The 22,536-nt window shown below is 40.6% G+C and overlaps 1 protein-coding gene and 1 pseudogene across 6 annotated transcripts in view; both read right to left on the bottom strand.

The window, feature by feature from the left end:
* Window positions 1-22,536, bottom strand: part of CGL1 (alpha-1,3-mannosyl-glycoprotein beta-1,2-N-acetylglucosaminyltransferase) — a 70,951-nt gene that overhangs the window by 25,342 nt on the left and 23,073 nt on the right. For all 6 annotated transcript variants that reach the window (XM_088889314.1, XM_088889313.1, XM_088889315.1 and 3 more), the window contains 2 exons: window positions 20,802-20,889; window positions 20,451-20,513 (listed from right to left, as the gene is read on the bottom strand). In XM_088889314.1, the coding sequence (XP_088745440.1) occupies window positions 20,451-20,513; window positions 20,802-20,859 (121 nt within the window). In that variant the 5' untranslated portion in view covers window positions 20,860-20,889. The remainder of the gene's footprint in view (window positions 1-20,450; window positions 20,514-20,801; window positions 20,890-22,536) is intronic.
* LOC148791153 (profilin-1 pseudogene) lies at window positions 12,878-13,523 on the bottom strand (annotated as a pseudogene).

The raw sequence follows: 22,536 nt of genomic DNA, 5'->3' as shown, positions 1-22,536 counted from the left end.
ATGTGCAAAGTCTATTTACTTCTACCTTCTTTAGATGGCCTAAGAAAAGAGAAAGAGTGTTGTGGAGGTGTACAAGGGCTGCAGTTAGTTGGACTATTTGGGAAGAACAAAACTCCAGAATATTTTCAGATAAGGAAAGAAGCAATGAGGCAATCGTTGAGACCATCCTGATTAGGGTGGTTCATTGGGTGAAAACTCTGGAGCTATTTGCTGTTTTTTTCCCAGTTGATATCATGAAGAACTGGAATTGGCTTCTTCTGATTCACATCAGGTCGAGTTGAGGCCTTTATGGTCTCAACCAGTAAATGATTTTATTAAATTAAATTTTGATGGAAGTAATGAAGGGAACCCAGGCCCTTCAGGTATTGATGGGGTGTTTAGGAATAAGGAAAGCAAAGTTATTGGCTTATGAATGTGAAACTCATTAAGAGCTGAGGTTCTGGCTATGATGGAAGGAGTGCAAAAGGCAAATAATATGAATGTGAAAAGGCTGATAATAGGTGATTCAAAGCTGGTAGTGGATTGGCTGCAAAAGGAGGGGAATGGTTTCTGGATATTCAGTGGTGAAAAGAATAAATTCAAGTAACTCAAGATATGGAGGTGAAGGTTTGTTGGGTTAAAAGAACTGCTAATGCTTTTTTCTGATGTTCTAGCAAAACAAGGGGTGGGCAGGAATCAAATGTTTTGGGCACAATTTGTAATCTGTATTTTGTTTTTTTCAGTGAGGAGAGTTAAGAAAGGTTACCTCTCCTCTCTTGTGTAAATTTCTTAATAATTATTTAATGAAATTATGTTATTGATAAAAAAAAAAAAAAAACGCTCGGTGGCCTATTTGGATGTGATGGAAAAAGCTGGATAGGAAAATTCAAAGAATGATCTGGAGGGAGAACTGAAATGCAAGATGAAGAAGCAATGATGTTTTGGAAGCATGGTACAAGGTAAATAGACTTCCTCATTCAGTCCAATTAAAAGACATCATACAACACCCAGAAACACAATGAATATAAAACTAATTCAGTGATGACCCCTTTATTTAACAGGTATGGCGGTTATGCCTGCAAATGACAGGAGATTAACAGGTATGTTTGGAAAAATTTTGATGGTTTTAGGTAGGGGAGTGCAGGACTCGGAACAAGGGGTTTTTCATCTGGGTGAATCTGAAGATCTATCACCTTGGGTGATGTCTAAATTGCTGTATTTCGGGGAGTTTTTAGGGGTTTCATTGAAGGTGATGGAGGAAATAACTAAAGGATATCTAATGGAAGTTGAAAGGAGAACTTTGGAGGAAAGAGGATGAAAGGGGAGAAAGACTTAAAAGGGAACTTTTCAGACTCTCTTGGGGTCTGAATGAGAAAGCGGGTACCCTGGGAGGGGGGCAGGTTAATAGAAGAAGGTGAAGGGGGGAGGTAACTGCTTTCTTAGTTCTTTTTTCCCTAAACTATCATCATGAGCATTATTTCCTGGAACGCAAGGGGTCTAAATTCTGGTCATAGGTGGGTAGTGATTGGAGCTCAGGTGAGGAAATGGAACTCAGATGTTTTATGCATTCAAGAGACTAAATTGGAAAGCATGGAAGTGGCTCAAGTCAGATCGATTTGGGGAAGCAGGAATTGTGATTGGGATTTCATTCCAGCAACTGGTACAGCAGGGGGTTTGGCCATCATTTGGGATTCGGATATCATGAAGATGAAGGATAAAATAATTGGACATTTCTCTTTATCCATTTTGTTCCAGCTATGTGAAGATGGTTGGGAATGGATTTTTTCAGGGGTTTATGGGCCAAACGAAAATAGGCTGAGGAGGTTGTTTTGGGCAGAACTAGATGGGGTTAGGGCCTTAGGGGAATGTGGGAGAAGCCTTGGGTGGTAGGGAGATTTCAACACTACCAGATTCGCACATTAGAAAAAAAGGGAAGTAGAGCATCGAGGGATTTGGGGGAGATTATGAGTAGGTGGGAATTAGTGGACATCCCTCTGCTGGGAACAAAATACGCTTGGACAAACAATTAAGAGGAGGAAATTTTAGAAAAACTTGATAGATTTGTGGCTTCGCCGGATTGGGAAGAGAAATTTCGCCAATTTTCTATGGAGGCTCTTTCCTGTCCACTTTTAGATCAGTGTTTTAAAAGGCATGGGAGGCGTACGCATGGAGGCGCACCCCCAAAACGCCTTGAGGCATATGCCAAAGGCACTAACACCTTAAAGACGTGCGTCTCAAGTGCAAGAGGCGTACGCCTCATATGCTTTTTTTCATGAGGCATGCTAGAGGCATACACCTCATACACTTTTTTCATGAGGCGTGCTAGAGGTGTACGCCTCATGCACAGCTCATATAAAAAGATAAAATAAATAAATAAGAAATAAAAAAGGAAAAAAAGGGAAAGGAAAGGAAAGGAAAGGAAAAGAAAGGGAAGGGAAGGGAAATAAAAAGAAAGAAAGAGAAAGAAAAAGAGAGAGAGAGAGAGAGGAAATATCTTGGAGACTAACTCTAATTTCCCAGATTGAAGAGTTGGACAATGTGGAAATTGAGAGAAATCTCCATGCGGAAGAGAGGGATTTAAGATGGAAATCAAAAAAAGAATTGGAAGAAGTCCTCAAGAGAGAGGAAATATCTTGGAGACAAAAGTCAAGACAAAAATGGATAAAGGAAGGGGATGGTAATACACAATTCTTTCATGCGATCGCCAATGGAAGAAGGAGCAAAAACCTTATGGCTAGGTTGGAAATCAATGGAGAGCTAATCTCAAATCTGGATGAAATTGCCAGAATCTTTGTGGACCACTTTAAATCCCTTTACAGGAGACTCTGGAGGATAGATTGAACTTAGAAGGATTGGAGTGGCCTTTACTAGATGAGGAGGCAGCAAATTGGCTGGAAAGAGATTTTGAGGAAGAAGAAATAAGAAAGGCAGTGTTCTCATGAATAGGTCTAAAGCACCAGGCCCAAATGGATTCACAATGGCTTTCTATCAGGGTTGTTGGGAAGTGCTTAAAGATGATCTATTGAAAGTCTTTAAGGAATTCTCAAATACACATATTGTTAGCCCTGGAGTTGGTGCAACTTTCTTGGCCTTGATTCCAAAGAAAGGTGATGCTAGCCATCCAAACGATTCCCGACCAATTAGTCTAGTGACTAGTCTTTACAAGATAGTTGCTAAAGTCCTATCATTGAGGATCAAAGTAATTCTCCCTTCCCTCATCAGTCAGTATCAAGGAGCTTTTGTTCAAGGGAGACAAATAGTTGATCAAATTCTAATAGCCAATGAATGTGTAGAGGAGATTAAGAGATCTAGGAAGGAAGGTTTTGTGTGCAAATTGGACTTAGAAAAGGCCTATGATATGGTGGATTGGGGTTTTTTGAAAGACGTTTTGCATCAACGAGGGCTTGGGGAGAGATGGTCCAATTGGATGCTTGGGTGTGTATAATCTTGCCATTTTTCTAATAGCCAATGAATGTGTAGAGGAGATTAAGAGATCTAGGAAGGAAGGTTTTGTGTGCAAATTGGACTTAGAAAAGGCCTATGATATGGTGGATTGGGGTTTTTTGAAAGAAGTTTTGCATCAATGGGGGTTTGGGGAGAGATGGTGCAATTGGATGCTTGGGTGTGTATGATCTTGTCATTTTTCTATTCTTGTTAATGGAGTGGTAAAAGATTTCTTCCCAGCTTGCAGAGGGTTAAGGCAAGGTGATCCCCTATCACCCTTCCTTTTTACTTTAGTGGCAGATGTCTTCAAAAGACTTCTCTCTAAGGCAGACAGAGTAGATGAATGTAGGGGTTACAGAATGGGTAGAGACAATGTTCCACTTACTCATCTCCAATTTGTAGATGATATCATTATTTTTTGTGGAGGAGACATCAGGAAAGTCGAGAGATTGAAAATCCAATCAAGAAGTTTGAAAAAGTGTCAAATATGAAAATCAATTTGGACAAGAGTTGCATAGCAGGGATTAATATGGAGGGGATGGTCCTACATAGGATAGTAGATTGCTTAGAATGTCATATCACCCCGTGGCCTCTGACCTACTTAGGGCTTCCCCTAGGTGCAAATCTGAAGGAAAGTAGGTTTTGGAACCCAGTTAAAGAAAGATGTAAAAAGAGATTGGCTGCTTGGAAGAGAAGTTACATCTCTTTGGGAGGTAGGATCACTTTGATAAAATCAACTCTGGCTAACCTACCCATCTACTTTCTCTGTCTTTAGGATTCCACCAAGAGAAGAAAAGAAATTAGAAAAAAATTTGAGGGATTTCCTTTGAGAGCCGGGAGAGACTATAAAGGACCACTTAATAAAATGGGAGGTTGTGTGTAAAAGAAAGGAAGAAGGTGGTTTAGGTCTAGGGAATGTAAGGAAGAAGAATACAGCTCTGTTAGGGAAATAAATGGTTATGGAGATGGCCTCTTGAGAGAGAAAATTTGTGGGTTGAAGTAGTGGCAAGTATACATGGTAGATTGGAGAATGGTTGGGGCGCTGGTGTATCGCGTAGGGCAACCTTGGTAGCACCTTGGAAAGCAATTCATAGCCTCCTCCCTTAGTTTCTCAGGTACATCAGGTATGATGTTGACTCAGGGAATTTAATTCGGTTCTAGGAAGACACTTGGTTTGGTGACCAGCCTTTAAAGGAGGTGTTCCCTTCTTTTGTATTCTATTCCGTTGTATAAAAATAAGGTCATTTCAAATTTTTTGGTTCTTCCTTCTTTGCCTTTGAGTCTTAATTGGGATCTCGGATTTCGAAGGGGTTTAAGGGATGAGGAAGCAACTTGTTTGTATAGTGTTTGCTTAGAGCTTTCTTGTCCAAATAGAAGAATTTGGTTCCCAAGCTCTAAAGGCTCCTTTTCTTGTGCCTCCTTTTTTAAAGCTCTTTGTCAGTCCTCTTCCTTTGTCCTTTCCTTGGAAAGAAGTGTGGTTCCCATTGATTCCCCCTAAAATTCAAGCCTTCTGTTGGGAAGTGGATCTTGGGAAAATTAACACTCTAGATTATTTGCAAAAGAAGAGGCCTTTTCTGTGTGTTTCCCCAAATTGGTGCACTCTATGCAAAATCTGATGTTGAATCTTGTTACCATTTACTAATTTCCTGTTCATTTGCTACAGATATATGGGATTGGGTGCAGGTGGAATATGCCAATGGAGATAAAAATGATGTTTGACCCATCTACCTTTGCTTTACCAAAGAAGAGGGGAAGAGTAATGTGGAGGTACACTAGAGCAACAGTGGTGTGGACCTTGTGGGAAGAGAGAAATGCCAGAATCTTCCAAGAGAAAGAAAGGAGCAAACGACAAATTGTGGAGTGTGTAATGACTAAGATTATACACTGGCTACAAACTGTGTAACTATTCAAAAACTTCACATTTGATGATATTTGGAGGAATTGGCCTTTAGTGGCTTCTAGCTCAATGCAGAAGGTTAAGGCAAGGTTGGCTTGAGCTCCTCCCATTGAAGGATTTCTGAAATTAAACTTCGATGGGAGTAGTCAAGGCAACCCAAGCACAGCTGGAATAGGAGGGGTCTTCAGAGACAAGGAAGGAAACTTAAGAGCACTCTTCTCAGGACCAGTGGGGAATAGAGACTCCTTAAAGGCAAAATTGTATGCAGCCCTACAAGGTGTACAGATTGCAAGAGAGTTAGGATTGGAAAATTTGGTGATAGAAGGGGACTCCAAGGTGGTGGTGGGTTGGCTAAAAAACCCAGATTCAGTGATCTGGGCTTATAGAAATGAAATGAAGAAAGCCAAATGGTTAACTCAGCAGATGGAGGTAGCTATACAATGGGTGGGGAGGGAGGCAAATGCTTTTGCTGATTCTCTAGCTAAACAAGGCAAATGCCCAATTGTAACTTTATGATGTTTCTGTATTAATGAGTGAGGCTGCACCTCGCGCCTCATATTGGGATGCTCGTAACGATCTATTTATCATTTGCGTCTTATGAAATCATTTGAATTTTTACCTATCAAAAAATAAAATAAAAAGAGAGAGAGAGAGAGAGAGAGAAAGAGAGAGAAGGAAAGAAAAGGAAAGGAAAGGGAAGGGGAGAAAAGAAAAGGGGAACGAAAGTGGGCCGGGGGCTCTGCCCCCTTTCAACTAGTGCTTTGCATTTTCATTCTTAATATAAGAGATTTTTATTAAAATAAAGAAAAATGAGATCCTCCTTCCTCTTCCCCTTCCTTCTTCCTCATCCCCCTCCTCTCAAGGAGGCTTATGCCTCCTTGTGTTTGGGAGACTTACACCTCACGCCTCTAGGTAGTGGAATACCTCGCGTCACCACACCTCCGCATTTTAAAACATTTTTTTATCAATAACAAGAAGCTTTATTAATGATATGAAACTATGTGAAGCTTAAGGTACAAATGGGAGGTAAAAAGACTTAACTCCCCACCAAAAGAATACAATGGAAAAAAGTCAAAAATTAGCCCAAAAAATCGAATCCCTATTCACCCCTTGCTTTGCTAACCCATCAACAAAAGACTTAGCAGTCCTCTTCACCCAATTGTAATGAACCACAACATCCCTACTCAGCCATTTGAATTTATTCTTCTCATTGTTATAACTCCACAAACCGCTGTCTCCCTCCTTTAGCCACTTAATCACCACCTCCGAGTCACCTTCAAGGACCAAACATGTGATGTTCAACTCCCTTGCTCTTTGGATACCTTCCAGGGCTGCAAGAATCTCAGCCCTAAGAGAGCCTCCTTCCCCAATTGGGCCCAAGAACATAGCAGTGATAGCCCCATCCTCATTCCTGAACACTCCCCCAATCCCAAAAGGCCCTGGGTTCCTTAAACAGCTACCATCAAAATTCAGTTTTATGAACCCAGAGGGAGGAGGGGACCATGAAGAACTACAGGTCTTCTTACAGAGGGCAAGGAAGCTATCTCCTTCCAATTTCTTACCAAATCAGCCACAAAATAGTCTGAGAACAGTTCCATAGTTTTCAACCAATGTGCCACCCTTAACAGAATTAGATCTAATAAGTTTTCAATGGTTCTTTCCTTATCTGAAAATATTCATGAGTTTCTTTCTTCCCATAGAGACCAACACATTGCAGCCCTAATGCTTCTCCACATAGTCCTCCCTCTCTTCTTCGGCCATCTGAAAAAAGAAAGAGAGAACAAACTTTGAACACTCCCGGGGGTATCCAAACACACCCAAAAAGGGAAAAAACCCACTCCCAAACAGATTTAGCAACCGAACAAGTAACCATAAGGCGGTAACCAGTTTCCCCATCAGCTTTACAAAGAGTACATCTATTAGGAAGTAAACAAGAATTGGGTCTCTTTTTCTGAAGTAGGTCATTTGTGTTAATTCTTTCTAGGAAAGTTTCCCAGCAAAAGCTACCAACCCAAGGAAGAATGGGCCTACTCCAAATTTCTTTAACCGGGAACGACAACCCAATGGAATCAAAAGGCTGAGTTAAGGTCTCAAAAAATGAAGCACAAGAGAAAACACCTAAAGAGGAAGGAACCCAAAATCTGGTGTCCTCCTTATTAGGATCTAAGAATACATTTTCAAGGATGGCCAACAAAGACATAATGTGGTCCAAGTCTGTATCCCTAATTGCCCTTCTCAGACCTAGGTTCCACCCAAACCCTGAAGGAGAGTCTGAGGGGCTTAAAAAGGAAGAAATGGGTTCATTTTTCAAATCAGATAGAGCATACAAAGAGGGAAATTGGTCCATCAGAGGGGAGTCCCCGACCCAAAGTTGTTCCCAAAATTTTATTCTATTACCGGAATTAAGACCATACCTGATACAAGGGGAGAAGACTGGAAGCAGTTTGCGTATGGCTGACCAAGGAGAGGCAGCTGTAGCCCTTGCCAAGATTCCAGGTTCCCAACCATTGTCTTACAACCCATGTTTGCTAACCACAATCTTTGTCCACAACTTGTCTCTTTCCAAGGGAAACCTCCATAACCATTTCCCCAACAACGCCATGTTCCTTTTTCCTAATATCCCCAATCCCAAGACCTCCTAGCTTTTTACCTCTAGTTACCACCTCCCATTTCACCCTATGGTCCCGCTTTTCCTCTCTAGGCTCCCACAAGAAATCCCTCATAAGTTTTTCCAAAGTGTGACATTTGTGGGGATCTTAAACACTGATAGGAAGTACACAGGAAGATTAGCAAGGGTTGATCTAATCAAAGTGATTCTCCCCCCCAAGGAAAGATAATCTTTCCTCCAAGAAGCAAGCCTTTTCCCAAATCTCTCCACCATCGGGTTCCAAAAGCTTACCTTCTTAGGGTTATCCCCCGGGGGGAGGCCTAAGTAAGTCATAGGCCAGTCCGAGGTTGCACACCCTAACACACCTGGATACTCACTAAGCTCCCTCTCCTTCAAATTCACACCCGCCAAACTACTCTTATCCAAGTTCACCTTGAGATTAGATACCCGCTCAAAGAGTTGTATTGCCAATTTGAAGTTTCGGATCCAATTGATGTCCCCACCTTCACAGAATAGGATTGTGTAATCTGCGAACTGTAGATGTGTAAGTGGTATCTCCTCCCTTCCTACTCTCCATCCTTTTATTAAATTCCTCGAATCCGCTCTCTGAATCAATCTCCCAAGTACATCAGCAATCAAAGTGAAAAGAAAAGGGGATAGTGGATCTCCTTGTCTTATTCCTCTCGAGGCGGGGAAGAAATCCACCACAGTTCCATTCACCAAGTTAGAGTAGTGGCAACTTCTAATACAGCCCCAAATCCATTTACACCAACTGTCTCCAAAACCAAAACTTTTCAACACCTCCAACAAAAAAGACCAATCAACCATGTCATAAGCCTTCTCCAAGTCCAGTTTACACACCACTCCCTTCTTCATGGATTTCCTAAAGCTCTCCAGACTCTCATTTGCAATCAAGATTTGATCGGTAATCTATCTTCCCTTCACAAAAGCACCTTGGTTAGATGCAATTATGGAAGGAAGAACCTTCTTTATCCTTAGATACAACACTTTTGCAATTATTTTGTACAAATTGTTCACTAAACTAAAAGGTCTAAAGTCCCTTGGTTGTGATGCCTCTTTCTTCTTAGGAACCAAAGCAATGAATGTGGAGTTCAAGCCCAGGTTAATTATTCCCCTTCTGTGGAACTCCTCAAACACTGACCCGATATCTTCCTCCACAATACCCCAACAATCTTGATAAAAAGCCATTGTGAACCCGTCTGGACCTGGAGCTTTTGTTCTATCCATTGAAAAAACTGCTTCCTTTATCTCCTCCAATTCAAATCTCCTTTCTAACCACTCTCTGTTTTCTGTACTTAGAGTCGGCCAATCCAAACCCTCCAACCAAATCCTTTCATTTAAAGGTCTTCTGAAAATAGATTTGAAATGACTTACAAAGGCTTGTGCTATTTCTACCGGGTGGGATATAACTGCTCCTTCAACTTCCAATTTGAGATGAAGTTCTTCCTTCTTTTACCATTTTCCACTTAGTGAAAAAAACCGGTGTTTCTATCCCCCTCCTTCAACCATTTACACCTAGATTTCTGCCTCCAACTTATTTCCTCCTTAAGTAAGAGATCCTCCATTTGCTTCCTTAAGCTCCATCTCCTTTCTCTGTCTTCTTCTCCAAAAAGACCCCATTCTTCCTTCATATCCAGTTCTTCTATCTGCTCTACCAAAACCTGTTTCCTTTCCTCTACTCTCCCAAACTCCAACCTATTCCACTCCTTTATTTGGGATTTTAAGAACTGAAGCTTTTTATGGAACCTCATTCCTTCCCATTGTACTAGCGGATTATAATGCTCCCACCACTCCCTGATTTTCTCAGTGAATCCCAGATGGATCAACCACATGTTTTCAAACCTAAACGGGACAGGACCATCACCTCTCAATTCCTCCTTACACATCACTATAGGCCAGTGGTCCGAGGTTCGCCTCGGAAGCACCCTAAATGTTAAGTTACCCCAATGTTTTTTTTTTTTTTTTATCAGCAAAGAAGAATTTTATTTGATATTAGATTTAAAATATTAAAATTTTACAACTTTGTGTATGGGATTCAAACTCCCACACTATAACATTTTTTTGTCCCTCTTTACATTGCAGCCCAAAACAATTGTTGCCTCAAAGCCCCTTGTTTAGCAAGATAATTAGCTAGCCCATTTGCACTCCTTCTAACCCATTTAAATTCAGCCTCTACCTCCCTTGCGACCTTTTCCACTTCCCTTGTCACTTGTTTGAAAGTCCACAGAGTAGTTCTATTGTTTTTAGCCCAAGAGATGATCACCTTGGAGTCCCCTTCAACCTCAATATGCCTCATTCCTAGTTGCTTAGCTATCTTCATTCCTTGTAACAATACCATTAACAAAGCTTTTAGGGAGTTGTCCATGCCAATAGGTCCAGAGAATAATGCTAATATTCTCCTATCAGAATTTCTGATTACTCCCCCAATACCTGACAGTCCCGGATTTCCAAAAGAGCTTCCATCAAAATTCAGTTTGATTCTGTTACCATCTAGAGTTTTCCATTCCATCCTTACTCTATCTTTCATTCTTGAAGATTGTGCTACTTCTGTCCAGGATCTTATAATGGCCATGACTGAGAACTCTTGAAAACTAGCAAAGGTCTTACCCAATGAGCTACTTTAACTTTAATTGTGTCAATTACCCCCTCAATTGTTCTACTCTTGTCCAGGAATATTTTGTTATTCCTTTCTTCCCAAATCACCCAACAAATAGCTGCCTTTGTAGCTTTCCACATAACCTTCCCTCTTTTCTTTGGTTGCCTCAAAAAACCTTGGTTGAAAAGTCCCGCCACATTTTGCGGGGAAACCCACCTGCAGCCAAAGAGAAAGCAAAAGAATTCCCAATTGTGATGCACAAAGGAACAAGATAATAATAGATGTGTCAAGGTCTCACCACTTTCCTTACAAAGGGAGCACATGTGAGGAGAAAGGCAAACAAAAGGCCTTCTTTTCTTTTGCATATCACAAGTATTAACCTTGCCAAGGAAAATTTCCCAACAGAAGGCTTGAATTTTTGGGGGGGATAGGCTTACTCCAAATTTATTTTACAAGGAAGTCCCCATCCAGGTTGTTAGGTGTGGCAAGAACACTAAAAAAGGAGGAACAAGAGAAGAGACCATCTGAGGAACCTTTCCATATTCTGGAATCTTCCAAGGATGGGTCCAAATGAACTTGTCCTAATAGGTTCAGCAATTGAACTAAAGAGGCACATTCATTTTCCCTGAGGGCCCTTCTAAATCCCAGATTACAATTGACCCCATTTGGGCCAAGATCATCCAAAATGTTTACTGTTTCCCCTTTGAAGTTTGACAGAGTGTATAGGTCAAGGAAGAGATCTTTAAGTGGACTATCTCCCACCCAAAGGTCTTCCCAGAAACGAACTTTATTACCCTGGCCCACATCAAATTGAATGAAATTAAGGAATGCTGGGTAAATTTCATAAATTGCTTTCCAAGGAGAAGACGAGGAAACATGAGGGGCAACTTTTGCATCCCAACCATTACCAACCAAACCATGAATACTCACAATGACTTTGTGCCATAGCCTATCTCTCTCAAACGGGAATCTCCACAACCATTTTCCTAATAGAGCTGAATTCCTAAGTGAAATATTTCCTATTCCCAAACCCCCTTTATCCTTGGGCTTTCTAACATGATCCCAATTAATCAGGTGAGTCTTCCTCTCCTCCCCTGGGTCCCAAAGGAAATCTCTCATGTATTTTTCTAACCTCCTTGCTACTCTACAGGGTATTCTAAAGGTTGAGAGGAAGTAAATAGGGAGGTTTGCCAGCGTGGCTCTAATTAGTGTTATCCTTCCACCTAAAGAGATATAATTCCTTCTCCACAGAGCTAGCTTCCTAACAAATCTTTCAATGACTGGCTTCCAAAAACCTTCTGACCTAAGGTTCCCACCTAAAGGCAACCCCAAGTAACTAATTGGCCAACTTCTAATCTCAAACCCCAAAATCTCTACAAATCTATTAAGTTCCCCTTCCTCTAGATTGATCCCTACAATGCCTGTTTTGGTCCAATTTATCCTTAAACCTGTCACCCCCACAAAGTTATCCAATAGAAGCTTTAGGTAAACCACTCCTTCCTCGTTACCCCAATGTTCCTCCCAATCTGTAGAAAAAAGAAACCTGTCCAGCTTAGAGCATATTGGGCTTGATTGGAGGTTGGACCAGGTGAAGGTATTATTTAGCAGTGGAAGTTCTTCGAGCTCAAAAGTATCCACAAACTAATTGAAGTTCCTCATACTTGTTGTCACTCTCTGTCTAGGGTTGTTGGTTTCCTCTGTAAATCTCACTACATTAAAATCCCCTCCCACACACCATGGTCCTTCCCAAAGGCCCCTAATATCACTCAACTCTTCCCACAATTTCTTTCTCTGCCTATAGTCATTGGGGCCATAAACATTTGTTAGTACCCATTCAAAACCATCTTCCACCTGCCTGAACTTTAAAGAAACAGAATGATCACCTATCAACTCCTCCAATCCTATAAGCACATCTTCTTTCCACAATGTCACAATCCCACCTGAGAACCCCCACGACGGAGCAGCCGCCCACTTAATCCCCTTAGCTCTCCAAACACTTCTCGCCCATCTACAGTCAAAATCCATTCTTTTGGATTCTTGAAGTAATACAACATCTAGATTGAACTTCTTAATCACCTCTTTAATTGTTGCTCTCTTTCTGGCACTACCCAGCCCCCTCACATTCCAACTTAGGATTCTCATTACAGTTTTGCAAGAAGCAGCCCTATCACAACCAAAATCTACTTAAGCCCTTTCCTTCTATCCCCTCTAGCCCCAAACTTCTTATCCCCCTCAATATCTCTTTTTAATCTTTCAACTTCACTCAATTTTCTTTTCTTAATCTTTTTTTTTTTTTTGATAGATAAGATCAATAGGCATCTCACTTGAAAATCATCATAACCCCTTCAACAGGGAGAATACAAAGACAAAGCATAAGTACGAAATAGAGCATTTCTACCACGCCCAAGAACCAAATACCTTTGTTTCCACACAGTTTCCCATGACCTCAAATTATGTAATATTATTCACAAGGCAACTAAGGACCCTGCTCAATAAGATAATCGCCAAGCCTCTCAACAATCATGTTACACTAGCCGGGAGTAAGTGGCTCATCATAGACACCAAAGATCAAGGCCTAATTGGTCTTCTTGACAGTAATACCACTGGCGCCCTTCTTGCCTCGAATAACAGCCCCTGGTTCTCCTTGGATCACCATATACTTTGTGCCACCGAGATGTAAGCCAGTTGGAGCAAGGGATCCAGTTTCATTAAAGTCATTCATAATGGTAGTTACTTCTTCAGGTTTAAACTGAGGAAAGGTGGCACTTTGGGCCCAAACGCTGCCGTCTTGGCCGATGATCGCTGCGGCTGTGAGGTGATTTCCCTCGATTTCGCACATCGGATGGTCATCAATGTAAGTTTGCCAAGACATCTTGTTCGATCTCTCTGCTTCTTCGATCTACTACTGGGTTTCTTTGGTTGTTGTTCGAGTTTCCACAACGAGGGTTTCTTTTCTTAATCTTTCTATCCTCCTTTTTTTGTAGAAATGCTTTTAAATCAATTGGGTTCTTCAGTTTACACCCCAGCTTTCCCACAAATTCTGCCACTGAATCTTCCCTACAATTTTCCCCTTTATCTAGTTTTCCAAGCTCTCCACATCTAACCCTCTCCTCATTCCTTATCTCATTCTCTCCACTAGTAACTCTTTCTGTCCCATTTGTACCCTCCCTTTGCAATTCATTCCTTTCCACTTCACCCATTATCCTCTCAATGATACCCCAGATCCTTTTATCCCTGCAACGTATTCCCACTACTGTCTCCCCATCCTCCCCTTGTATTCTCATTGTGGCTTCCTGTCCATGGGCCTCTGACTCTTGGTTGGAAAGGGAATCTAGAACAAGGGACACAGAACACTCATCAGTAGCAAAAACTGAATTGACAGAGTTGTCAGAGTTACCTGGTTTCAACTAAGGGTTGCGGGAAAGGGGCAAAGGAGGGTGGTTGGTTTTCAAACCCTGTAAAGAGCAATTGGAGCTTTCTATCTCCTTGGGTTGGAGGGAACTATTCCCCGTCAATTGGTCTACACAAATACCTTTTCCTTTACCCGATTGTCCACCTCTCTGTGATGTACCCTTGTTCAGATCTGGGTTAGCATGATCTAACACCTTATCAGCTTCTTGCATGGGGCTAAACCTTGGTAAAGGCTTGTCCAAATTTGAGCTTTGGCCCACCCTATTCATGTTCACCAAAGCCTCCAAATCTGTCTTCTGTACACCCATCGGATCTTCAAGAAAGAACTGCTCTAGATTTAATGCCTCTTTGATTTGTCCTTCCTGGAAACCTTCCTCTACCGAACCATCCAAACTTGCACAGTCTTCTAAACTCCCCTCTTCATCACTCTCCGTGCTGTAGCTTATCCACCATTGGTCTTCCTCCTCTCTTTCTTCTATTTTGCCCCTATTGTAGTGCAGGTTTGGGTGATCAGCTACACTGGAAGCCTGCTTGCCACAGTCCAGACAAAGGTTCCAGCTCAGGGGACGCTTACCTCCTACTGTTCGCGTTTTCTGAGAGTCGAACAGTTCGGCCGCCCCTATTCTGGAAGAAGATAGACGGAAGTTTTTGTCTATTGTCTCTTTAAGTTTGTCCTGCCCTACGTGACGACTTGAGTCGTCATGTGGCCCACTGATGATGGTAAGTGGTCCATAGTTTGGTTCAGCCACCCCTACAGCCGGTTCAGAAGTGGTAAATCTGTTAAGACCCGCCGAGTTACAACCTCTTCTGGCCATGTCAGCATAGGAAGGGCCACCTAAAGATCTTGACTTTAACTCAAAAATTTTGAATTAATTGCTTTTAAAGGTAAGCTTCGAGAAGTGGTAATCCCATGCAACTGTTCATTCTCCCCTTTTGCTCTTTCCCATGCAGCAGGTTTCTTCACCATTCCCTGGGTGCCACGTGTGCTCCAGCCTGCTACCTCACCATCATCCCCTACCTCTGGTCTTTTTCCCCAAAGAGACGCCTCAACTTCCGAAGCCAGCCAAACCCTGTACCAAGCTCCATCTGAGAGTATGTCGAATGCACGAGGCAGGTTCTCAGGCTTCATCCCTGCAACTTTGATCTCCACAGCACGCAAGCTTCTCAGGTTAAGCTCCAAAAGAACACCCCCTAGGGCTCTGACGATTCTTCCTAAGGTCTGTTCATTCCAGAGATTAAAGGGGAGTCCTAAGAGTTTGATCCGGAAACTGCAGTCCTTTGGCACAACTTCGTTGCATAATGGTACCCAGTTTTGTATTTGTATCAGTCCTCCATCTACTTGGACTGTATTGAAGCTCAGTTTCTCAGTGCCTGTATCGAGGATGGCTTTCTTCTCATCAAACGGCAATACTACTGCATCACCTTCTAAACCCAGTCTTTCTGCAACTGCATCTAAGACTTTCGTCCAATCCCTTACAGTCCTATCAGCCATTAAAACCATTCTGTGTTCCCATTTGCCTCTCCCTTCTTCAAGTGCTAACTTTCGGATTCCAATTGAACTTGCTATCATAGTCTCTTGACAACAAGGACTTTGCTTCTTGCTCTGCTCCGGGGTACCACTGCTAGTTGGAACACATTCAAACATTTTGTTATCCTTTCTTTCTACAACCTTCCTTTTGATTTCCAAGAGAAAGGCCTAATGTTATTGGCGAAAGAAGTACAGCCTTGTCCCTTCTGTCCTTCCGGTATGCATAATTCTTGTTTTTTGTTGGTGCCAAAGTTTTCTGTTACCATGATAAACCATCCTCTCCCATTCCTTCTCAGTACCATTTCATAGCTCTTCCCACAACAAACCACTGAGTTTTTCCACCCTTCTTCCTTGATAGTGTTTACTGTTCCATCAACAAAGCCTTTCAACCAGTAGCAAGCCTCCTCTGGTAAGAGTATCGTAGCCCTACTACCTTCCCTGATTTTTAGATATGCCTTACCTCTTCTCCCTCCCTGTTCGAATAGGAAGTGTTTAGCTTCAATACCCAACTCCAACCTCCACTTCCCCACCGGCCTGAAATTTCTCTCCTCTCATTCCATCTCCTCCACCAAGAATTCTAACTATTACCTTATGCCACAGCCTGTAACCTAAACTTCTTTCGTTTCTATGGTGGCTTCTCTACTTATTTCCTTGTCTCTGCATTTTAAAACATTGTTTCGGATCATAGGCCAATCTTCTTGGACAGCAATGGAATTCCACCTAAACATCTCCTTTTAGATTCGAGAACCTCTGGTAGAAGAGGAAGGTTTTGTGAGTCTTTTAGAATCTTGGTGGTCTCAGTTTCATTTTGATGGTTCAGCAAGTTTCATAGTTAGTAAGAAATTAAAATGCCTTAAGGAGAAGATAAAGGTCTGGAGGAAGCTGGTTTTTTAATGGGTGGAGATAAGAAAGAAAGAGTGCTTGGACATTATAATGGAGATGGATAAGGCTGAATAGAATGGACAAATTTCAGAAGATAAAAAGAGGTGGGAGTGCCAAAAGCAGATTTTGACAAACTCACTTTTCAAGAGGAAATGAAATGGAGACGGAGGTCAAAGTGAAGGCGATAAAAATACCGTTTTTTTTTTTTTTTACAAAATGGAAAATGCTAGAAGAAGCGAAAACTTGATAAAGAGGCTGGTCATAGAGGGGGGAGAGGTGGAGGACAAAGAAAGAAATAAAGAAGCAGCATAATGCATATTTTCAAATATTTACAAGGAAGATTGGAAGAGAAGGCCTAAGGTGGATGGGCTGGATTTCAGCAGGCTGTTGGAGGAACAGGTGAGGGTTCTAGAGAAGGTATTTACGGAACAGGAGGTATGGGAAACAATAAATGAAATAGAAGGTGATAAAGCTCCTGGCCCAAACAGCTTCACTATTAAGTTCTTCAAAAAGTGCTGGGGTTTCCTGAAAGAAGATTTAATCAAGGTTCAAAATATCGGTACAGTCCGATACGCCTGGCTCACATCCTTTTTTTAGTTTTTTTTCCAGCCTGGTTCAGAGGGGTTGGTTTAAGGCCCGTTGATGTAGGACCAGCTCAGTTCTAGTCCTTAGAGAATGTTGAATGGTATTCTTGATCAGAGTTTTATGGCTGTTAATGGTTGTAATGGCTTCTTAAAGGAATAAGAAAGAAAATAGGGAGAGAAAGAAGAGAGAAAATACATGGAATCACTCACAGGGTGCCTAGAATCACTCTAGGGCATGGGATCACTCACCATAGCTAGCATAAGCTGAAGAAAACTCAATATAATTCATTGCCTTTGTGTAAAACGTCCATACATATTTATAGACTCTAAACTCATAGTAATCCTAGGAGTCAAACTGTTAGACTCATAAAGTCATAATAGTCTTAGGAGTAAAACTGTTAGACTCAATAATCCTCGTAGGATTCAAACTAAGCTGGCATATCCTATTTCAATTCAAAGAAGACTCAATAACTCCAATTCTACTTATGCAATAACTCTGAAATTTTAAACATAAACAAACTATAACTAGACAATTTAAACCCTATCATTGGACCCCACAGAAAATTGCAAAAATAACAAAAATACCCTTGGTACTCAATTCGGTCCAAATCCCAAGTACCATCACTATGCCATATCAGCACCTGTTGTAAGGCCTTCTTCTTTCTAGAATAAGTCTTCAAGGGTTCTGATTGATTCCTATCACCCATCTACCCCCCGAACTGGGTTAGACCCCAAAACACCCCCTGCAGGGGCATATCAGGAAGCCCATGATACGATACGTATTGGCCGATACGGCCTGATACATATCGAAATTTTGAACCTTGGATTTAATGGCAGTCTTATCAAAGTTTCATGCTTCTGATGCTTTAGAAAGATGTCTAAATTCCACTTTTATTTGTCTAATCCCAAAGAAGAAAGGGGCTGAGGAACTAAAGGATTTCAGACCAATTAGTCTTATTGGTAGTTTTCATAAAATATTATCTGAAGTGCTAGCCAAAAGAATGAAACCAGTCACGGGTTATGTAACTTTGGAGTTCCTATGAGCTTTTGTTGAGGGAAGACAACTAGCACATGGGGTTTTAATAGATAATAAACTGATAGATTATAGGGTTAGGAGTGGAAGAGCTGGTTTGTTATGCAAGATGGATCTTGAAAAAGCCTATGATCATGTAAATTGGGATTTTCTAGACCACATATTACGGAGAATGAATTTTAGTTCCAGGTGGAGGAATTGGATGAAGGTGTGCATTACAACTTTTTCAGTTTTGGTGAATGGTAGGGCTTGCAGTCATTTCAGGTGTTCAAGGGGCTTAAGGAAAGGTGATCCCTTGTCTCCTCTGCTATTTTTGTGTGTGATGGAAGTCTTGGGGAAATTAACTTTGAAAGCAGTGTCGGGTGGTTTTTTAGGAGGGTTTCACGGTGGGAGAAAATAGACTGGAAATTCCTCTATTACAGTTTGCAGATGACTCAGTATTTTTCTCCAATGCTTCACGGGAGCAGCTTGATTATTTGATGGCAATACTTTGGTGGTTCGAAGTAGCCTCTGGTTTGCATCTGAATGCGCACAAAAGTGAGTTGGTAGCAGAAGGTGAGGTGCAAAAATTGCAGCTTTGAGCTGATTTCTGCGGTTTTAAAGTGGGTAAATTTCCTTTAAGATGTCTGGGAATGCCTCTAGGAGCCAAATGCAACGCTATGGCTATTTGGGAACCAATTGTGGAGAGAATTGAGAAAAGGCTGGCTGGTTGGTTGGAAAGCAAGGCATCTTTCGAAGGGGGTAAACTCATGTTAATAAAGAGTGTTCTATCTTCTCTTCCTATCAAAAATAAAAACATGTTCTATCTTCTCTTCCTATCAAAAAAAAAAAAATGTTCTATCTTTTCTTCCTGTTTATTTACTATCACTTTACCCAATTCCAACAGGGATGACTTCTCAAATTGAGAGAAAAATGAGAGAGTTCTTATGGAAGAGAAGGAAGGAGGTTAAAGAAGTTTATTTAGTAAATTGGGAAAAGTGTGTAAACAAAATAAGAATGGACTGGGTGTAAGAACAATTCGAGAAATGAACTTAGCACTGCTTGGCAAGTGGTTCTGGAGGTTTGGGCAGCAAGGGAGCTGTTTGTCAAAAAAAAGTAATTGAAGCAAAATATGGCACAAGAAATGAGGAGTGGGATCCAGGAGAAGCAAACCAGTCGTTTGGTTGTTCGGTTTGGAAAGGAATAAAAAAAAAGGTACAATTTTTTTAGCAAGGAAATCAAATTTGAAGTGGGGAGAGGAACGAGAGTCAGATTCTAGACGGATTGCTGGTGTGGAAACAATAAGTTAAAGGATGATTTTCCAGAATTATTTGCAGTTTCTGCGAATAAGGAGAAAAAAGTGGCTGATTGTGTGCAGTTTCAAAATGGGGAATATGTTTGGAACCCACAGTTCAGAAGGGCATTGAATGATTGGGAGATTGAATCATTTGGAAGGCTACTCCAGAAGCTGCACAGCATGCAAAATGATCTTAATGCAGAAGATAGAAGGGTGTGGTCAGCAGATAGCAAGGGCCAGTTCACGGTAAAATCATTTTATAATAAACTGGCTCAAGAGGAAGAGCAGGAGTTTCCCATGCATGTAATATGGAGCAAGCACATCCCTTCAAAGGAGGCTTTTTTTGTTTGGTCTGCCTACCTGAACAAGATTCTTACAAAAGACAACTTGATTAGGAGGGGAATGGTGATTGAGTCACCTAGGTGTGTCTCTATGTTATGTAACAGGGAAGAAGAATCAGATAACCACTTGTCACTGCATTGCAGTTTCACCTACAATTTGGGTGAAAATCTTCAGGATCTTTGCTATCAGAAGTTGCTGTCCAGCCTCAGTGGATGCTTTTGTGAAAGGGTGGTGGATACAAGGTTTGAGTAAATATGGTTTTTAATTCCAGGAGCAGTCTTCTGGTTGATATGGCAGGAAAGAAACTCAAGGTTATTCCAAAACAAAGGCTGTCAAGAGAAGGAAGTGTGGCAAAAAATAGTGGGGAAGCCGCTTTCTTGGTCATCAGCCCAGCTAGCCATTGACAGTTCTTTCTTTAGTTCCCTCTTTGAGTTTGAAAATCTTTTTGTAATTTCAAATGGGATATTGGTCTAATTGGCTTTTGTACTTCCCCATTGTACAGCCTCTAGTTGTACATGGGTCCTTTATTTTTCCATTTTAATGAATTGATACCTTACCTCTTATCAAAAAAAAAAAAAAAGACCTTTTTATTTATTTATCAAGGGCCATTACCCAATGTTGGTCCCAGCTATCTAGGGCCTTGGAAGGGTGGACTGGGTATAAACCTAGATAAGAAACTTCATTAGATAGTATGTAGAGCATGTCAAACTATAAAGACTGCAACAAAACATAGATAAGAAACTTCATTAGATAGTATGGTCTCAAAATATGCTTTTACACATTTACATAAAATTGAAAGAAATAAATCCTTAAGAAGGTGGCAATTGGCATATATGGATAGGAACACACTTTCAAGATCTTGAACAAGGGCCCTCAATTGCCTACACTCTTCATCTTGTCGCTTCCTTTCATCTGAAATTGCAACAACATATTAGTTTAAGAAGACCAAATAATTAATTAATATTATCTTTTTCTAGTAAGGAGATAGAGGAGCATTTTAATTTTTCCTAGAGCAAATACCATATTTATCCATAATCATGCACTGGTACAGAATACAGATAATAAAACCATGTATTGCATGATTTAAACAAAATAATGTAAACAGGATCATTTTTAGCTTGGAAACACCAGAAGTAAAGTTAGTCAACTATAACACATGAATAATAAAGATCTAATTAGAAACTACAGTAAAGGCAACACCTTCAAGGGCCACAATTTTTCCTTGTTGCATGCTTATTTGGTCAATCAACAACCGCATTTCACTTGTACAACGGTTCTCAGATTCTACCTGTTAAAATCCAATGAATTCTAAGCATGGGTCTGCAAGGAACTGTAAATATTGAAGAAAATATAGAATATTTTTCATGACGAATACAAGAATTATATATTTAAAAGGGGAGAAAGAAGTAGTTTTCAAGTTGTTACTGGATGGACGCAATCTCTTTCAGATGGACATGGTATCTGTACCACTTCAGTAAAAGGTTAGATTTTTGGAATCCAAAATGAATGATGGATTCTTATACCCTCTGACTCCCTAGCAGATAGCCTAGCATAATAAGGTGCATCTGGAGATCATTCTATTGAGGTCCATTGTGTTTCATTGCATTTGGATGCATTGGCAATCATGTACTGTCTTCAAGTCCATTCCCCTGCTTTGTCTTCCCCAATAATGATGCAACGAAGCATGTCTAATTCCTTACAAAAGTCTCTCTCCTTTGACTCATCGATATTGTTGAGCATAAGAAGCTTCTTTCCTACTCTCTAGCACTTATCAACACTTGCCCCACAAAATTTGCCTTTCCCTTTTCAAGAAATGGCAAAAACCAAATATGGAATTAATATTGCACTGACAGACATAGGAGTCACCTTCTACCTAGTAACTATTTATTTTATGAATCTTCTACCCAGTAACTATTTTACATGGATACATGTAAAATATTCAATAGCTATTGGAATAATTGTTCAAAAGAAAGCAAATTAAATGCCAAACATAAATCAATGCAAACAACATTACACAATTAAATTAATCCATTGTTGTTATTCTATACTATCAAGTATTATAATTTTTTAACTCCAAATATTCTCTTGGTGGAGGGATGGCCACCATGGGATTTTATTAATAATCAAGAAAAACAAAGCCTATGATGGTGGACAGAGAAACCTTACCCCTTTGAAAAGCTATACAAGGTAATCCTCGGCTCATAGGCATTACAAAGGAAACCAGTCCGAGGAGTACTAAAAAAAGAAGGTAAAAAGAGAACTAAAGACATTAGACCATCATAAGTAGAGTTGGAGTTGAAGGAGAGTGATGACGAGAAGATTACAGATCAGATAAGAGAAGTTAAGAAGAAAATTGAGCTGGAAGAAATGGCAGATGTTGAAGTCCAAGTAATGGGCCTCTTATTCTGGGATGGGGAAGAATTTGCAAGAAAAGCTTTCGTGAACTTGGAGATGGGAGGACAAGATAAGGGTAGTGAACTTGAAGGCTGAAAATTATGAGAAAGAAGTAGGATTGTATCTTGCAATTGAGATGAGCAGTGGGACTTTTGGGTTAGGTATTGATGGATTGGGCAGAAGTGGGTTTTAATTTTGTTTCTCTGTCGGACATAATTCTTTGGGCAATTGTAAGGTGGCTTGGATGTTTGGTTAGTTTGTTGTTGTTGTTTTTTGGGTGATTTCTCATCACCTGTTGATGTATTCTGTTTATTCTATTTAATGAATTTTCTTTTTTATTTATCTTTCAAATAAAAAAGTAGGGTAAACCCATTTTGTCATCTTATCCTAAGACAAGTTCCAGAAGGAAGATCGAATCTAGTCCAGTATAACCAATTAGAGCTGATATCATACCTACATCTTATCCTAAGAATTCAAGGTTTTTAGTCAGGTAATTTGAATTTGACAAAGAGATGAGTCCACTCAAGTGTTGTGTCAATAT

Source organism: Nelumbo nucifera, chromosome 6, assembly GCF_055504915.1.
Source record: "Nelumbo nucifera cultivar China Antique chromosome 6, China Antique-T2T, whole genome shotgun sequence".
Classification (NCBI taxonomy): domain Eukaryota; kingdom Viridiplantae; phylum Streptophyta; class Magnoliopsida; order Proteales; family Nelumbonaceae; genus Nelumbo; species Nelumbo nucifera.
The sequence above is the reverse complement of the archived record's forward strand: the minus strand, read 5'-3'. Positions and strand labels throughout refer to the sequence as shown.